The sequence below is a fragment of the Artemia sp. Qi Xiang Cuo genome, chromosome 4, assembly GCF_049724085.1.
Source record: "Artemia sp. Qi Xiang Cuo chromosome 4, ASM4972408v1, whole genome shotgun sequence".
Classification (NCBI taxonomy): Eukaryota; Metazoa; Arthropoda; class Branchiopoda; order Anostraca; family Artemiidae; genus Artemia; species Artemia sp. Qi Xiang Cuo.
In genome coordinates, this window is record NC_142797.1 from 84,412,071 (window position 1) to 84,432,872 (window position 20,802).

General features: G+C 33.8%; 1 protein-coding gene across 1 annotated transcript in view; it reads right to left on the reverse strand.

Annotated features, from left to right (window-relative positions):
* Window positions 1-20,802, reverse strand: part of LOC148953544 (small G protein signaling modulator 3) — a 123,601-nt gene that overhangs the window by 41,518 nt on the left and 61,281 nt on the right. Inside the window, exon 5 of the mRNA XM_089088593.1 lies at window positions 7,158-7,486. Within this exon, the coding sequence (XP_088944719.1) occupies window positions 7,158-7,486 (329 nt within the window). The remainder of the gene's footprint in view (window positions 1-7,157; window positions 7,487-20,802) is intronic.

Here is a 20,802-nt window from a genome sequence, read left to right on the forward strand (position 1 = left end):
TAGGGTTCTACCGATTATGTAATCAATTTCTGAGAAATCCAATTGTCTTAGTCGATTACGTCATTCTATGCCCATAAATGAATTCCCGTCATGACCTTCTGATAGGGTTCTACCTATTATGTAATCATTGTCTCATAAATAAATTTGTCAAATTTGATTAAGACATTCAATGCCAATAAATGTATTACAGTCAGGAGCTTCTTATAGTGTTCTACCGTTTATGTAATCAATTTCTCAGAAATACATTTGTCCTAGTTGATTACGTCATTCTATGCCCATAAATGGATTCCCGTCACGAGCTCCTTATAGGGTTCTACCGATTATGTAATCAATTTCTCGGGAATTCTCTCCCTTCGATTACGCAATCAATATATCTCTTCCCCACCTTCCCCTTAGAAACATCAAATTAATTCCCCTTTCGTGAATCAATAATTCCCCTTAGAAACAACAAATTAATTCCCATTTCGTGACATATCAATCAATCTTGACATCACCTGTCAGACATTATTAAACTTCGCCTGGAAACAATTTGAATAATGATTGACAGTACCTGTCAGACATTATTAAACTTTGTCCGGAAACAATTTGATTAATGACTGACAGCACAGGTGTTCCAAATTCCCAATCGCTTTAATTAACCACGTGTTCTCCCTAATGACTCTATGCACATGGCCAAAACAACAACAATAACAACATCGACCTTGGAAATTTAGGTCATTGACCCCATTAACCACGTGTTCTCCCTAGGGACTCTATGCCCAAATATGGACTCCCGTCACGAGTTATATGGTCATTTCTACTCATAGCTTACAACCCTTGACCTCAGGCTCTGATGGTTTGTATCAACCTCAGAAGCCTTGTTATATGACATCTAGATTATTTTGAATAGAAAGATTATCTCAAAATATCTATTGGATACATCTCAGGAAAACATGACGTGTTTGTATGTGTGTTTGTGTGTGTGTGATAGGGGAGGAGGGGGGGGGGGTACCTGCGATTTGATCACTTTGCCTCTTAAAAAGGGCATTAGAACTTATAATAACCAATCCAATGAGTCTCCTCCAAAGCATATATACCACCCTTTTTATAAGAACCTTATATGCCCCCGAGGGCACACCTTACAATCCTTTCTCTGGGAGCTATAGGGGGGGGGGTTGTCTTCCTCACAGACATAGTTTTCAAAACCTTCAACTACGATGAATAAAATTGTTATCGCCAAATTTTGATAGGATGTGTTAAGGCAAATGAGGATCGTGGAGGGGGGGGGTCAGTTTGCTCTCAAATCATTTTGACTCTTAAAAAGGGCACTATAACTTCCAATTTCAAATAAATTAAGCCTCATCTGATGTTGAACGACCGCCCATTCCATAGAAACCTTATATGCCCACACAAAATAACTTACAACCCTATCCTCCTGGCCGCTGGGGGGTTGTGTCATTCCTAGAGACATTATTATATGTTGTTTCGACTATTTTGAAAAAAAAATCGCCATCTCATAACTTCAATAAGATGCGTTTGGTGAAAGGAGTTTGTAGGGGGGGGGGTGCTAAATGCACTCCATCATTTTTGACGCTTAAAAAGGAACCGGAACTCCTAATTTTCAACCAATTGAGCCTCTTTTAAAGTTAAACAACCAACCCTTCCATAAAAACCTTAAATACCCCTAGGCACAACTTACAACCCTTGCCCCTAATCTCAGCGGATGTTTTTCAACCCCAAAGACTTTGTTATACGATATTTAGACTATTTTGAATATAATGAATATCTCAGAATTTACATTAGATGCATTTTGGGAAAACACGACGTGTGTGTGTGTGTGGGTGGGGGGTAGCCTCCCTCTAATCACTTTGACCTATTAAAAAGAGTACTAAAGCGTCTAATTGCGAATACAATGTGACCCCTGCGAAGTTCATATGGCCACGCAGTTTATTAAAAATTCTTACATGCCGCAGGGCATAACTTACAACCCTTGCCCTGAGGGCTGGGGGGATTTGTTATTCTCAGACATAATTTCAGAACCCTTAAAATACCTTGAACAAAATGGCTATATGAAAATTTTCATTGGAAGTGTTTGGGGAAATGATGGGCGTGGAGGGGGGGGGTCATTTACCCTCTGATCACTTTCGACTGATAATAAAGGCACTAGTCCGCTCAATCTCCGATCGAAAGAGCCCTTTTTGAAGCTTCTACGACAAGACTTTCTATAAAAAAAACCTTACATGCCCCAAGGGCATAACTTACAACCCTTGTTCTGAGGGCTAGGGGGGGAGGGGGGTTTGTAATCCTCAAACTCATAATTTCCATACCATTCAACTATATTGAACAAAATCGCCATAGCAAAATGTTGATCGGAAGTATCTGGGGAAACGACGGGCTTGGAGGGGGTGATTCTCCCTCCGATTACTTTCGACTATTAAAGGGCAATAGCCCACTCAATTTCCAACCGAATGAGCCAGTTTTGAAGTTTTTACGATAACGCTTTCTATAAAAACTTTATATACCCCCAGGGCATAACTTACAACCTTAGCCCTGAGGGCGGGGGGGGGGCGGGGAGGGTCATACTCAAAGACATAATTTCTGGACCCTTCAAATACGTTCAACAAAATAGCTATATCAAAATGTCAATCGGCAGTGTTTGGGGAAATGATGGGCGTGGAGGGGGGGAGGGTTGAGAATTTGTCCTCCGATTGCTTTTGAATATTAATAAAGACACTAGCCCTCTCAATTCCCAATTGAATGAACCCTTTTGAAGTTTCTACGATAACGCTTTCTATAAAACCTTATATATCCCTCGGGCATAATTTACAACCTTAGCCCTGAAGGGTTTGGGGACTTTGTAATCCTCAAAGATATAATTTCCAGACCTAACAACTATGTTGAACAAAATATCTATCTCAAAATTTTGACTGAATGTATTTGGGGAAATGGTGGGCGTGAGAGGGGGGCTACTTGTCCTCCAATCACTTTCGATTATTAAAAAGGGCACTAGCCCTATCAATTTCCAATCAAATGAGCCGTTTTTTATTTCTACAACACTTTCTATAAAAACCTTATAAAAACCGTATATGGCCCCAGGAATTAACTTACAACCCTTGATCAGAGGGCTGTGGGGGGGGGAGTCATCCTCAAAGATATCATTTTCAGAAATTTTAACTACGTTGAAAAAAATGGCTATCTCAGAATTTTGATTGGATGTATTTGGGGAGATGGTGGACGGGAGAGGGGGGTTAGTTGCACTCAAATCAGTTTCAACTATTAAAACGGGCACTAGCCCTTTAAATTTCCAATCAAATGAGCTCTTTTTGAAGTTTCTACGATCATTCTTTCAATATAAACCTTATATACTCCCAGGGCATAACTTACAACCCTTGCCCTGAGTGGATGGGGGGGGGGATGTCATCCTCAAAGACATAATTTTCGGACTTTTCAACTACGTTGAACAAAATGGCTATCTCAAAATTTTGATTTAATGTGCTGGGGAAATGTTGGGCGTTGGAAGGGGGCTAGTTACCCTCCAATCATTTTCTACTATTAAAAAGAGCACTAGACATTTCAATTTCAAAACGAATGAGCCCTATTCAAAGTTTTTACGACAACTCCGTCGATACGAAGTGGCCAGGTCTGGAAAAAAAATAAAACATTGTACCAACGTCGTTCTCTACTTAAGCAGCGCTTTTTCGCTGCCTTTGATTGAAAAATCTGCGATTTTTCTTCAATTTGGGTTTTCTATTTTAGCTATTGTAAATTTTACTTGGTTTTCAAATTTGTTTTAGCAATACTGAAGTTTGAGATTTAAAATTAAAGATCCGGTCGGATTAGATACGATTAAGACCGATAATTTTTATGGTAAGCCTGAAAATATTCGCTTTATGTACTACCCTTACCCTCTAGGATTTAAATAATGTTTGATACTTTGTTGTTTTTTTAAGTATTTTATTCAATTATGTTAGAAAATTATTGTAAATTAATGCTTTCTTTTATTTGTTGAAGTATTTTTTATTTTTTTGGGCAATTTCATTTATGTGTTTTCTATAAGCCTCGATTTTGAGGGAAATAAATAAACAGGATTAAAGCCCTTTTGCAAATACGACGAAGTAAAGACATGTTCTTGAGACTGAAAATACAATTTCTTAACACCTTGATGATCCAAATTGCTACCTACACATGCGAGATAAAGACGCTGAATGCGGGCGTAAGGGCAAACTTGCATCCTTGAAAGTAAATGCCTGTCCCATATCGCTGGTTACCTCCTTAGATACAGTCTCTAATCTGGAACTTCTCCAACGTCTCAAAATCAAACAAACAATCCTCATAAAAATTCAGCTCCATGAGTTCCGTTGACTTGGAGCTTTGTAAAGAATGGGTCGTTATCGTCTCCCAAAGATCATCTTCGGAAGTCAAATTCTTGGTTCAAGGTCACTCTTCAAAGAGGTCGAAAGAAAACTTCACTCCTTACCACGGAACTTCTTCTGTTAGCAAAAAACCGCTAGGCATACAAAAGGCATATTCGCGCACTTGGAAAGAAGAAGGCTACAAGACAATCTTCAAGGACAGACGGAAATTAAGTAAACTGAATTAACCTTTGTTGTAAATTGGTGGCTTGGAAATGTTTGAAGACTGTTTCATCAATGTCTCCCGAATATCATCTTCAAAAGCCAAATTCATGATTCAAAGTCGCTTGCCAAAGAGGTCGAGAGAAAACGTCACTCCACACTACGGACCTTCTTCATCTATCAGACGACCATTAGGCATGCAGAAGGCATATCCTTCTTTCAACATGCAGAAGGCAGAAGGCATGCAGAAGGCATATCCTTCTTTCAACATGCAGAAGGCATGCAGAAGGCATATCCTTCTTTCAACATGCAGAAGGCAGAAGGCATGCAGAAGGCATATCCTCGCACTGTGAAAGAATAAGGCTACTAGACAACCTTCAAGGACATATGAAAATTGAGTAAATTGAATTAACTATTGTTGAAAAACATGTTCCTTTTTTTGAAAAGTAGCAACTCGGAATTCCATTATTCTATCATCCTAAACGCCTTTAATACTGAAAGTGCTCATTCTTTACTCAATGGTAACCCATGTTTGAGCAAACTCTCATTTTACTTTGAAAAAGCACCTAACCAGGACATTAATCCTATACTATACTGTCTATACTGTACTATAATGTTCTTGTACTATACTGTCGATCGGAAGAAGAGTTTTGTCCATAACAATAGTCTGCCCTGATGTTCTAATAATATACTACAGATAATACAAAGAGACAATGCTAATTATTGACTAATTACGGCCCATACATTATGGGTTTCTTTTTCTACATGAAATATAACAAGATTGTTTTTTTTTTACTGGAGCAATCAAAATTAAAGAAGGGGGACGTAAGGAGAAAAGAGACATACATTTAACAAGTCTAGAATGATAAACCTCTAGAATGATAAACCATCAAATAATGTAAACGATATGAAAATATAGAAAAAAAGATGCGACATTTCAATAGTGTTGTGAAAAAATAACACAAACAGCCTTTTCCCCCCTAATCATAACAAGTCTAGACTTTTATTACCGACCTTTTTTTTACAAATTTTTATTATTAATATGGAGAAAAGACTTTTTTTCCAAATATTTTCAATTTGTTCCAATTATAAATGGAAAGTCAGTTTGGCCTAAGAAATTATTTACGATAAAGTACAACAAGTACAAATTAGTAATGTCCCTTTGGAGCAGGCTTTTTTTTTTAAGAAATCCAGTCCATGCGACACCAAAAATTTCATCAACATGAAAATTCATAACCGAACATTCTGAATGCTGCTTGTTCTTACAAAATAATGACTTGGAAAGAGTTTAAATCGTTAAAAATTTAAACCTTCAATAAAATTACACTTTGAAATGAATTTTAAACCAAACTAAATTCATTAAACTTCGATAAATTAAACTTCAAAATTTGATCGATAATAAACTTGAATTAAACCAAAATTCAATTAGACTTTAGACATAATTCTAAATAATCAGCCATTTGATATATTTAATATTTAATCACCACCCTTAATATTGCTTCCTATCTGATATGATTTAAAAAACACGCTTCCGTTTTAGATCTGCATTTACGCTTTTTTTCCCTTTTGATCAAGTTTTGATTAATCAAATTTTTTATTGCTTCTGACTTGAGAATTTAGCAAAACATATTGTCCATCCAAGATAATAAACAACAAGTTTCAAAACCAAAAAAATTGAGAAATTACAATTTGGCGTTAGTATGTGAAACCTAACTGAAAAGCGAATTCAGTTTTTTTTTAGCAAGTGATAGTCTCTTATCAATAAAGTATTATTTTTATCTATATCTTTGTATCTTTATTTTTATCTATATCTATATCTTTGTATCTATAGCTCCTTCTTTCACTTTCTTTTTTTTGCCATTCATTGTGCAGTGTTTTCTTCATTAAGTTTTGGACATGTTATTTTTATACGCTGTATTTTACTAATTTGTTTTAATTTTTTTGTAGACCATTTATATGAACTAGAGTTCTAGGCTTCTTTTGCACTAGTTTTTAATGCTTGTCCATTGTTTTGGTGGTTTCTGTTTTGTTTTTGTTCTCTTTTACTTGACATAAGGAGCAAATTCGCCTCTATTAGAGCTTGTAGTAGTCTTCTGAAAATAAATATTATCTTATCATTGCGTAAAACAGAAGATATCGACAAATACTGTGAATTAAATAGGGGAAATCAAAAAGGAAAATTTGATAGAACTTACCAACCATCAAAAAGTAAACAAAGCAAGCTCACAGGTCAGTTTGGTCTTTACTGGTACGCTCCAGGAAATGTAAATCATTTACTGAATTAATTCAGTAAGATCTCAAAAACACATAATTTACAAGAATTTCTAAGACTCTTACCACATTTATTTGATCATACCTAGAAATAATCGGAAAAATTGGTAATTTATCGGATTTGCTGATCATTGAAGAATTAGGAGGGAAAGTGGTAGGATAAACTAATATCATGTTTAGAAGTAGCTAACAGGGAAAAGAAGTTTGCTAAAAACTATCAAAAACAATAGTTTGCAGAGAACATATTATTAGAACATACAGGCCTACTATTGGCTTACCTTAGTTTTTTGCAGGCCAACATTTAAAATAAATGCCGAAAACAAAACTAAATACCTTTAATAAATCATACGGATTTTCTGTCGAATTGACTAAGTTCGACACTGCACTAAATATGTCACCAGAATTTTGTCTCGCCCGTAAAAACTCTTCTTGTGACCGTAGCAGCATCAAAGAGAGCTTGAACATAACAATGCTTCCGTACAAAAAGAAATTATCCCAGAGTAACAGTAGCTGACGAAACGGCAACACTGACGAGAAAATGGTTAAAAACCAATTGACGGTGACTAGACTTAACTCGATGTCATGCTCTTTCAGCACGGTGTGTAACGACGGCAGGTGAACAGCAACTAAGTCTCGAAGAACGCATTGATCTGCTTGGACGCCTGAAAATAGCTGGAAAATCAGGTCGAAATCTTGATAAGAAGGGGGGTGTTCCAGCACTTCAAAACATTTTTTAGGTCGCATCTTTTTTAGTATTTTCTGAGAGAATTCCTTTGGGCCAAATTACAGGGGGGTCTTTATGTTCAAGAGTGGTACATATAATACTTTTAAAGCAACACCTGTCGCACCTTTAATCATGCTGGCCTGTCGCTACTCTTGGCACTTACCACATATTACAAAATATTATATGCGTGGGTGGTTAGTCTGCAGAAAAAAAAACAACAACAACAAAAAACCTCCAGAGACCTTGCTGTTGCTTACTAACGGAAATGATTACTTATCGTTAGGAAAGGTGGTGATCATCGTCACCAGAAACTTAACTCGGCAACTTGAGGCATTGGAAAAACTCAAGCTTTGCAGTCTGGGCACCAGCCCTTGTACAGCTGACATTGGTCAAGCTACAGCCGAACCCGAACAGACATCAGATGAAAATGATGAAGATACCTTAAGTAATTTACAGAGTAGGTCAAATATAAACGGCGTTCCTAATATATAGTCTGAACATGCAGTATATAATGTGTTATTTTAATCTATAGTACTAAATCGCTATAGATAACACTCATAGCACATCCCTGCTTAGTATTTTGTATTAGTATTTTGCTTAGTATTAGTATTTTGCGGTTTTGATGAGTTTATTCTCAATATTTTTTAAGAAATAAGTTTTGCCAAATCTATTAAATACACATAAGAACATCTACGCAAGTGAGCCCATTGGCCAATAGGAGTTGACCAATATACCGTCAGAATGGCTTTTCAAGGTAGACATATTGATAAAATTACTGGCTAAGGAATTCTAAAGCCTGGACGTAATGTGTTTTTTTTTTTAGAGGAGGCCAGGGCTAGACATATTGAATTTCACAATATTTAAGGGTCGTTTAGACACCGTCAAGCCTTTTACATGGAGATTTAGCCCTCCAAGGAGTGTTTTGTGGTTGTTTTAGCTGTGAAGTGTAGACCTAGGCTTTGCAGAGGCTATGAATGTATACAATAAAGCCAATAAATTTGGTCCAATAAACCATCGTTGCAGATTTCAAAGGATTGAGTTCTTATGCTATGCATGCTTAACTTATAAATATAAAGATATAATTGTTAGTAAGTCTGAACAGAACTGATGTTTTCACAAACTACACGTAAACACCCCCACCCCCAACAACCACCTAGAAAAGGCAAGAGAGCGCCTGATGAAAGAGGGCTACAACCCGTTGAGTCTTAACCGATTATTCAATCAGTTAAAAAATAAAAGAGATATTCTCTGTCATTACACCTTTCTCGTAAACAAAAGAAAAGAAAATTTATATATCTTTATTCAAATATACTTCTTTAATCTGTTTTTAAATAAAAAAATGTGCTAAGCACACTCTCCCCCCCAATTACCAGTTGGAATACTAATCCGGTTTCCCAGAGTCAATAATGACAGTGTAGCCAGTACATGTGGTGTTTCGACGGTCGACCACGAAATTATCGACATTTTTATATGCTATCAAATATAACATTTGATAGTGTTCAATGAACGAATTTATAACCATGACCCAACCATGATCCTCAGTGCCGCGAAAATGAAACTTCCAAGAAGTGGTCTGCAAACCAAAGTTGAATCTAATACTATGTTTTCAAGCTTATTGTTCCATTCTTTCATTACCTTTCATCTATTAACGCCTTCACAAAAAATTACACATGTAATCATTCACTAATTATTGTGAACCAAATTTTAACACAATTTTAATTTATTAACCAAATTATTTAAATTCATTAATTAGTAATTTTTGTATTATTTTTTTATTTATCATCAAAATTATTTTATTATTATTAATTATTCTAATTCAATTACTTTTAATTTATTTTTATTTTATTAATTGAAGAATAATGTATTAATAATTCTCATTTATTAACTACACCCTCTACTTTATTTAATAAAAATGAAATTAAAAAATTACAAAATGATTAAAATCATTAGATTATTTATTTGAACAGCAGTTCTGGACATTGAGGACAGGACAGAAGGTTCTGGACATTGAGAAATATTTAATAGAGGAGGAATATGACCCAAAATCCACATTTGAACATTTTAATTGTTGTTCCAAGACGAGAATTACGGCACGGAAACACACCTCCAATTTTGTATGTATACATTTTTTATTTCGAATTAATATGGTAATACTAGCAATCTCTTTACTTCTACTCTAAAATCACCCTTGGTCTCATAATTCCCTCTTGGTAAAAGTGAGTAGCTGAAGGCCTCTCCCTGGATGTTTCACGAATATGACATCAATACAAGCTTTATTTCTCAAGAGAACATCAAGAGCTGGATGGTTGGAGTCAGGGTTATTTCTGGGGCAGGAATTCATTTCAGGGGGGTAATCATTGGGAGATGAATCTACTGACTGAAAAATCGACAAATTATGAAAAAAATATCTGGTTAAAATCATATAGCATCCACAGTGGGACTTTATCATAAAGGACACCTCTCCCTTCCCGTTCCTTCAGGTTTCCATATTATAAAAGTTTGACGAGATAAAGTCACTCTGACGTTAATGTTTACCTTTGTTTATATTAATGAATCGTTGAACATAAAGGGCCTCGTTCAATTCATAAAACCTGTCAGCAAGGCAGATAATGAGTGCATTCGAGTTGAATTTTATGTCGACAGCCAAAGCGTTCTATTAGTCTCTGTCGACAGCAGGTCGACACAAAAGTTGAGCTTACCTCCACTTGACAAGCTGAGCTCCATGATAATCGGCCATTTCACTGTCCTTACAAAAAGAATCTCTAAGAATATCTTTGAATATTTTAATGTATTTTCAATATTCATTTAATATTTTTAAAATACTTAAATATTTAACATCCAAAGTGGTTTTGGGGCTCGAGGTGTTTTTTGTTTTGTTTCTTGACAGAATTTTCTCAGAATATACTAAGCTAAGATTCGCATCTAACAGCCAAAATAAGAAAATCCATTTGATGCATCTATAGCAGGGTCGGCAAAACTTTTTTCATGGTCACATTAACGGGTTCTAGGCGTTTACCCCCCCCCCCCCGCGGAAAACACCCCTCCCTCGGAAAATCCCCCCGGTAGAAAATAAGGCTTTCAAAATTTGATAATTTTTTAGTTTAGTTTTTTTTTTCCGTAGGAACAAGGAATTTTGGTACTTGTGTATTATACGCGACTCACTCAAGTTTACGCTGTGTAAAACTCAAGAACAAACCGGTTGCTTCCAGCTTAGCGCGAGACAATACGAAGACAAGTGACAAAATAGATGGAAAATATATAATTTGGGTTATATATCTGCACATAAGGGGGTGGGGGTAGAGTATTTAGACAACTTAAAGTCAGAAATAATTCTTACTACATAATATGCAGAATAATTATACCTACCACATTTTGAATGTAGACCAGCCACACTTTAACCCCCCCCCCCCACCGTAATGTTCAAATATATAGCCAAAATTTGTTTCTAAAATAACGAAGAAACTAACGAAGAAACCGGTTTGTTCTTGAGTTTTACACAGGGTAAACTTGAGTGAGTGGCGTATAATACACAAGAACCGGAATCTTCCATGGAGAGAGAGCCGGATTTCCCGATATTATTATTTAAAAGAGACCAGAAATTTAATTTTAAAAAAAACTTTTTTCAGCTGAAAGTAAGGAGCAATATCAAAACTTAAAACGAATCGTTTTTAAATAATACCAGAAAATCCGGAAAAAAATTCTCCATGAAAAATTCCGGTACTAGGGTATTATACGCCATTCACTCAAGTTTACGATATGTAAAGCTCGAGAACAGACCGGTTTCTTCGTTACTTTAGAAACAGATTTGGACTATATATTTGCACATTAGGGGGGGGGGAAGCACAGCGAGTCTGCATGCAAAATGTATTAAGTATAATTATTCTGCATATTATGAAGTAAGAATTATTTTCTGACTTCAAACTGTCCAAATTCTCCCAACCCCCCTTATGTGCAAATATATAGCCCAAATCATATATTTCCTATCTATTCTGCCACTTGTCTTTGTCTTGTCTCACGCTAAGCTGAAAGAAACTAACGAAGAAACCGGTTTGTTCTCGAGTTTTACACAGCGTAAGCTTGAGTGAGTGGCGCAAGTACCAAAATTCCTCCCCCCTACAGATAATACAAAACACAAAACTAAAATAAAATTCTTAAATTTGGAAAGCCTTTTTTTCCATGGGGGAGGGGTGGTATTTTTTGGGGTGGGGGTATTTTCATCAGGGGGGGGGTATTTTCCGGGAGGTATCTACCGCGAGGGAGGGGTATTTTCGAAGGGGGGGGGGGTAAACGCCAGCCACCATATTAACGACCCTTCTTGATTACAAAGGTCCTTGCGTTGGCTCTGCTGTGGCTGGGATCAAACCCAGGAGTCAGTACCACCAAGCAGATATTAATCCTCTGTGGCACTCCCTACCACCAGTTCTAAGCAAGCCAATATCGAGCTTGTTTGAATTTAATAGTTTAACATTTCAAAAGCGTAATTTCAAATATTTTTTTTCTTGCAAAAGAATAAGGATTGAAGATCCCGCGGTTCAAACCGGTCCCGTGCCATTCCAAATTACAAGTAATTTTTTTTCCAAGTCAATGATCACTACTTCAATAACGAAAAAGGATAAAAACTCGAGAATTTTTATAAATGGGTGTCATGAAATGGACAAGAAACTACAACAACTTGTAACCTCCGTTTTGCAACAAACGCAATAACAAACCCTCGTATGGCAAGAATTTTCCCCAAACGTCACTTCCCATCCAGATTACGGCCATCTCGAGCTGTTTCTGAGCCCATCCCTATTTTTTCCCCCATTCACCACGTCACCTCCAGATATGAAAAAAAACTTTTGCCACCTTCATTACAGAAAAAATAAGTAAAATACCGCACTAATTTTTCCCTTTTTTATTGGACGATGGTGCTACCCGGTTTTTACATTTATTTGCTTGCTTTGTCCCTCCCCCTCTTTTTGAGTGTCCCTAATATTTTTTAAATTCATATATAATATACAGTTATATTTTGTCCTCTTTTTTGTGTTTATTCTCTTATTTTGTTCCCCCAATTTTTTTAATGTCCCTTTTAACTCTTTTAACTTGTGTTTATTGTATTTTTTTAGCTTAGTTTGACCAATTTTTTAACTTTTTAATTGACTTTTTACAGTTACATTTGTGACTCGCCAATTACATTACATCAATGGATTATTTAATGCCGGTTACATGTAGAACATGGAATTATCTCTCACATACCTGAGATACTACTACTACTACTACTACTAACAACTCATCGCAGCACCAAGCCGCCTGAGGCCAACACAGCTACGCACGCTCCTCCTCCACCCCAATCTATTCAAAGCCTCCCTTTTTACACCCGCCCACGAAGTTCCCATTTCCTGAGATAGAAATTTCAAAAAACCTTTTAGGTTAATACAAAATAATTCCAGAAAGCTCAATCTGGAAGTTCCAAATTTTCAATTTCTTTGTTCTTTTTTACGATTATTTTATTTTGAAATATTCTTAAATGGCATATAAATATAAAAATCAGGCCCCAAACTAGAGTGAACCGAGTCTAGCTGCAAACCGACTCATTCGTGGGGAAGCCGAGAATTTTCCAGAATTTGTCATTTGCACATCAAACGAGATAGGAAGTAAAAGCGAGTGTCTGAGTTTTGCTTTTAGAATGAACAGACACAACCCGACCTCTGTAGGGAAGGAGGGGAGAAGCGTTATCCCTAAATTCTTGTCATCAGATGATCTACTTGAAGAAAATTTTTGGATCTCGATCAGAGGCGGTTTTAGGGGAGGGACAGAGGGGGCACTTGCGCTGGACTCAAAGATTTATAACGCTTATAATCATTTTGTAAATTTTTAAATGTTATTTTTATTAAAATAAAGCAGAGGGCGCAGTTAATAAATGAAAATAATTCATACATTATTGATTGGTTAATAAAATAAAAACAAAAAAATTAAATAAATAAACAATAATAATCAAATTAAATAATAATAATAAACTTTTTGTTGAAATATATGACTAATAACACATGTTCGTCATATATACCAAAATTAAGACATGAAGACGAAGAGGACAAGTTTCAATTAAGTGAATTTTACAATGATTTATGTTTTCACGCATAGAAACACGCTTTTATTTTAGTTGACGGGTTCATAGAATCAGCCCCCAAGGAAAAATAGAATGATTTTCAAACATATTTTTTATACAAGCACATGACAAACAAGCATACATTCACCATGTGCATCAAAATTGTAGCCTACGACAAAGATGAAGAGAACCAGTTTCACGTAAGCGAGTTTGGTTTCGAGTAAACTCTTAGAAGTAAATAACTAATAATACATTATGGTTATATACACGAAATCAAGCCACAAAGATGGAAAAGGATCAATATTGGGTAAGTAATGTTTTTTCTGTATACAGTTAACTCTTTTCTAAGAAATCTCATGCACTACCAGGGATGAAAAAAAAACGAGTATAAAGTAGTTTTTATTGAAATTAATTATCAATAAAGTAAACTTATTGTACACAACAAAATTGGACAAAGAAGATGGAAAAGACTGATTTCGGGTAAAGTGATAATCATTCATTAGTTCAACTTCGATTTCCAAGTATGAACATGAACAATGTAATAGGAGAAAAAAAATCCAATCATAAGTTTCTAAAGCGTGATAAAAATTCAAAAATTTAATGACGTCATATTCTTTATCTTTCTGGCTTTATAAGATAAAACCGTATGACGTCATGGTTAGGTAGGCTACATGTAGAGACGCAACATGTGTACCAATTTAGTTTCTAAATGGTTCTCAAGAGAAAAAGGTATTTGATGCTGAGCTATATATTATATTACTAGGATGTTGCAAGATAATGAAACTAATATGGTTAAGTAAGTATTGAAGTATTTATACATCCATACACATACACCTTTTCTAAATGCAGTGTTTTTCTAAATGGTTGAAATGCAGATCAACCAAGAAATAAAAAAAAATAAGTTTTCTAAAACTTGTTATTTAAGTATATGACTAACAATACGTATCAGTCATATACATCAGAATTAAACTGAGAAGATGAAAAGGAACAGTTTCAAGTAAGTTGATTTTATAAAAATAGATTTAAAGTAAATTTTGAAGCATAAGACATATTATTTTTTCTTTTCTTGGATCATCGGACCATCAGCAAAGGAAGAAACAGGATGAGTTGAGAATAGACTTGTTGTCAAGATATTTGTCCAATACAACATATTAATCATATGCGTTAAAGCTAATCAACAAAGATGAAATATATAATTTTAAGGTGAGTGAATTTAGTAATATGTTCAATGTATTTTATGAAGTATCAGACAAATTATTTTTTTCTTTTCTAGGATCATCGGACCATCAACAAAAAGGAAACAGAATGAGTTGAGAATAAAATTTTCATAACTTATACGACTAATAATGCATATTAGTCGACACACTGATGAAGATGAAATCTATTATTTTAAGGTAAGTGTATTTAATAATCTGTTTAATGTATTTTGCGAAACATAAGAAAAGTGCAATTTTTCTTATCTAGGCTCATCGTATCCTCAACTAAGGAATAAAAAGGATAATTTTTGAATAACCTTGATATGATTTGCATAATGTTTTTAATCTTAATCTTGAAGTATCGAGAATGCATTTTTTCTTCTCTAATTTCATCGAAAAATCAAGGCAGAATAAAAATTTCAAAAGCTTTTTATCGATGTGTATGAGTAATAATGCATTTAAGTCATATACATCAAAACAAAGCCATAATAATCAAATATATAATTTTCAGGTATAAGATGAACACAATTTTCTTCTCTAGGCTCACTGATCAGACAACCATGGAAGAGGCAGGACAAATTGCGAATGAACTTGTAACTCATAGGCGTTGAAACTAAGCCACGAAGATAAAATTTATTATTTTAAGGCAATTGAATTCAATAATATGTTTAACGTATTTTATAAAATCAGACAAATTATTTTTTTTCTTTTCTAGGATCATCATGCCATCAACAAAAAGAAACAGAATGAATTGAGAATAAACTTATTATAAACGTAAATGACTAATAATACATATTAATCAATACATTGAAATTAAGCCACGAAGATGATATCTATTATTTTAAGGTAAGTGAATTTAATAATAAGCTTAATATATTTTGTGAAGAATAAGACAACTGTAATTTTTTTTATCTAGGCTCGTCGTATCATCACCCAAGGAGGAAAAAGGATGATTTTCAAATAACCTTGTTATGAATTGCATAATGTTTTTAATCTTAATCTTGAAATATTGAGAATGCATTTTTCTTTCCTAAGTTCATCGAAAAATCAAGGCATATTTTTTTTTCAAAAGCTTTTTATCGATGTATATGAGTAATACTACATTTAAGTTATACCCATCGAAACTAAGCTACAGCAATCAAATGTATCATTTTCAGATAAGTGAATTTTAAAATATGTTTAGTATAAATTGTGAAGAACAAGACGAATGCAATTTTCTTATCTAGGCTCACTGATCAGTCAACCAAGGAAGAAATAGGATAGGTTACGAATGATCTTCTTATCGATGTATATCACTAATAACATATATTAGTCATAGATATTGAAACTAACTACAAAGTTGAAATGTAAAATTTTCAGGTAAGGGAATTCTACAAATGTGTTTCATTAGCAGCGCAATCGCGCTGCCTAAGTAAAGAACGATGTTGGCACAATGTATTAATTTTTTTTCTTCCATACCAGTGCGCTTCGTATCGAAGGAGTTGTCGTAGAAACTTGGAAAAGGGCTCGTTGGATTGGAACGGCTAGTGTCCTTTTTGATAGTCGCAAGTGATTGGAAGGCAACTAACACCCCTTCCACGTCCACCCTTTCCCGAAACATATCCAATCAAAATTCTGAGTTAGCCATTTTGTTCAGCGTAGTTGATTTACGCATAGAAATTATGTTTTTGAGGAGAACACTCCCCCACAGCCCTCAGAGCAAGGGTTTTAAGTTATGCCCTGGGGCGTATAAGAACGATGTTGGCACAATGTATTATTTATTATTTTTTCCTTTAGACCAGGGCACTTTGTATTGAAGAACTTGTCGTAGAAACTTCGAAAAGGTTCGGAATGGAAACTTCGGACATGAGTAGGGTTCAAAGCCCCTATGCCTTCCCAAGGCCAGAACATAATTTGCACTTTACTGAAAAAATACAAATTGATGTGAATTGTCAGTTTAATATACATATACTGATAATTAGTAATCAAAATGTTAATATTATTTGATTTACTAAAGTTATGAAAGTAAAAGCATTTATATTTTTTCAGTAAAGTGCAAATTATGTTCTGGCCTTGGGAAGGCATAGGGGTTCTGAGCCCAACTCTTTTTAATTTCTGCTCGTATTGGTAGATTATTTATTTTATTTTTTGCTCATTTTCGGTTTAATGGAATTCTTTACTTTTCTTTGAAAAACTTATTTTGTGGAAAAAGTTTTTTAAATTAATAATATAAAATGAGAAATGTAAGACGAACACATTTGTTTTAGATTCATCGAATCATCTACAAAGCAAGAAAAACAATAAGTTTCAAATAAATTTTTTATCGTTATATCTGACTAATAATGCTCAGTAGTCACATACAACAAAATTAAACCATGAAGGTGTAATGTATCGGGTAAGCGAATTTTACAATATGTTTAAAGTAGATAACTAAGTATAAGACAAATGTAATTTTTCTTTTCTACATTCCTTGAAACAGCTAGCGAGGAATAAAAAATTAGCCTCAAAAACTTTTTATTAAGAAATATGAACATTAATACGTATTAGTCATGTACATCAAAATTTGACCGAGAATATCAAATGGAACGGTTTTCTGGTAATTCAATTTTATAATAAGTCAAAAGTAAGTTTCGATGCAAAAGTCAAATGTAATTTTTCTTTTCAAGGACCTACTTACTTGGATCTACTAGGATCAACTACCAACCAAGCAAGAAACATGACAAGTTGCGGGTGAACTTTTTTATTCATATGTATTACAAATAATATGGATAACAAATAATAAATATATGTCATGTATGTATATTGAAGCTAAGCCAAGAGATTGAAATGGATTATTTTCATGTAAGTGAAATAAATAATATTTTTCAGGTAAGTGAATAGTTTAATGATTTTAAATTGAATTTTAATGTATTTTGTGAACATAAGACAAGTGCAATTTTTTTCTCTAGTCTCAAAGAACCATCAACAAAGGAAGAAAGAGAACGAGTTTAAAATGAACTTGTTATCGATGTGTATGACTAATAATAAACATTAGCCATACACGTCAAAGCTAACCCAACTGAATGAAATGTATTATTCAGGTAAGTGAATCTAATAACATGTTTAATGTATTTTATGAAGTATCAGACAAATGCACCTTTTTTTTACCAAGCTCATATCATAAACAAACGAAGAAAGTGTACGAGTTCCAAGTGAATTTGTTATATATGTGTATGACTAATAATAAATCTTAGTCATAGCACCGAAGCTAAGCCAAGAGATTGAAATGTCTTATTTACAGGTAAGAGCTTTAATAATATATTTAATGTATCTTCTGAAGTATCAGACACATGAAATTTTTTATCAAGGCTCATCGAACCATCGACAAAGGAAGAAAGAGCACTAGTTTCATATGAACTTGATATCGATGTGTCCGACTAACAACAAATATTAGTCATACATATCGAAGCTAAGCCAAAAGAATGAAATGAATTATTTTCAGGTATGTGAATTTAATAATATATTTAATATATTTTGTGAAATATCAAACAAACACAATTTTTTCACCGAGCTTCATCAAACCATCAACAAAGGAAGAAAGAGTACGAGTATCAAATGTACTTGTTATCGATGTCTACGACTAATAATCAATATTAGGCATACACATCGAAACTATGCCAAACGAATGAAACGTAGTAGTTTCAGGTAGGTGAATTTAATCACATGTTTAATGTAGGATATTTTGTGAAATATCAGACAAATGATTTTTTTTATCAAGGCTCATCGAACCATCAACAAAGGAAGAAAGAGTACGAATTTCAATTTGAACTTTTTATCGATGTGTATGACTAATAATAAATATTAGTCATACAACTTCGTGAGGGTATGAAATGAACTTATTATTGATGAGTATGACTAATAATAAAGATTAAACATACACATCAAAGCTAAGCCAAAAGAATGAAATATATTATTTCCAGGTAAGTGAATTTAATAATATGTTTTAGGTATTTCGTGAAGTATCAGACAAATACAATTTTGTATCAAGGCTTATGGAGCCAACAGCAAAGAAAGAGAGAGTAAGAGTTTCAAACAAACTTGTTATCGATGCGTATGACTAGTAACGAATATCAGTCATGCACATCGAAGCTAAGCCAAGAGATAAAAATGTATTATTATAAGGTAAGTAAATTAAATGATATGTTTAATATATTTTGTAAAGTACCAGACAAATACAATTATTTTTATCATGTCTCATTGAACCATCAACAAAGGAAGAAAGAGTACGAGTTTTAAATGAACTTATTATCGACGTGTAAGACTAATGAAAAGTATTAGTCAAACACATCAAATCTAAGCAAAAGAGAATGAAATTTATTATTTTCAGGTAAGTGAATTCAATAAAATGTTTAAAGTAATTTGTGAAGTGTAAGACAACTGTAATTTTTTTTTACCGAGGCTCATCGAATCATCAACAAAAGAAGAAAGAGTACGAGTTTCAGCTGAAATGGTTACTGAAGTGTATGACTAATAATAAATATTAGTCAGCCGCATAGAAGCTAAGCCAAGAAAATGAAATGTATTATTTTCAGGTACGTGAATTTCATTATATGTTTAATGTATGTTGTGAAGTATTAGAAGAATGCATTTTTTCGAAGAATGCATTTTTTCGGGGTTCGAAGGCTCATCGAACCCCGAACAAAAGAAGAAAAAGTACGAGTTTCAAATGGATATGTTATCGAAGCTAAGCCAAGAGAATGATATGTATTATATTTAGGTGAGTGAATTTTATAGTATGTAGTGCTTAGTTTATTAATTATGTATCTAACCGATGTATAATTTTTATGACGATGGTCATGGCTGTGATTTTCATATGTTTTATATGTTTAGTGCTTTTTTATGACTAAACTGCCACTGATCTGCAGGACAATGTAAGACATTTGAAAATAAAATCGTTTTATTTTTTCTATGTATTTTGTAAAGTATCAGATAAACGCCATTTTTATCATCTATGCTCATTAAATCATCAACCAGGGAGAAGCCTTTTTATAGATGTGTATGACTAACTTTACAAATTAGTCATAAACATCAAAGCTAAGCCAAGAGAATTAAATGTATTATTTTCAGGTAAGTGAATTTAATAATATGTAACGCTTAATTTATGTATTTTGTAAAGTGTCCGATAAATGACATTTTTATCATCTAAGCTCATTAAATCATCAACCAGGGAGAAAACAGAATAATTTTGGATTAGCCTTTTTATAGATGTGTATGACTAACTTTACACGTTAGTCATAAACATCAAAGGTAAGCCAAGAGAATGAAATGTATTATTTTCAGGTAAGTGAATTTAATAATATGTAACGCTTAATTTATGTATATTGTAAAGTGTAAGATAAATGACATTTTTATCATCTAAGCTCATTAAATCATCAACCAGGGAAAAACAGGATAATTTTGGAATAGCATTGTTATCGATGTGTATGACAAACTATACAAATTAGTCATACATATCGAAGCTAAGCCAAGAGAATGAAATGTATTATGTTCAGGTCAGTGAATTTAATAATATGTAGCGCTTAATTCATGTATATTGTAAAGTGTCAGATAAATGACATATTTATTATCTAAACTCAATAAATCATCAACCAGGGAGAAAACAGGATAATTTTGGAATAGCCTTGTTATCGATGTGTATGACAAACTATACAAATTAGTCATACACATCGAAGCTAAGCCAAGAGAATGAAATGTATTATTTTCAGGTAAGTGAATTTAATAATATGTAAGGCTTAATTTATGTATATTGTAAAGTGTAAGATAAATGACAATTTTATCATCTAAGCTCATTAAATCATCATCCAGGGAAAAACAGGATAATTATGGAATAGCCTTGTTATCGATGTGTATGACAAACTATACAAATTAGTCATACACATCGAAGCTAAGCCAAGAGAATGAAATGTATTATTTTCAGGTAAGTGAATTTAATAATATGTAACGCTTAATTTATGT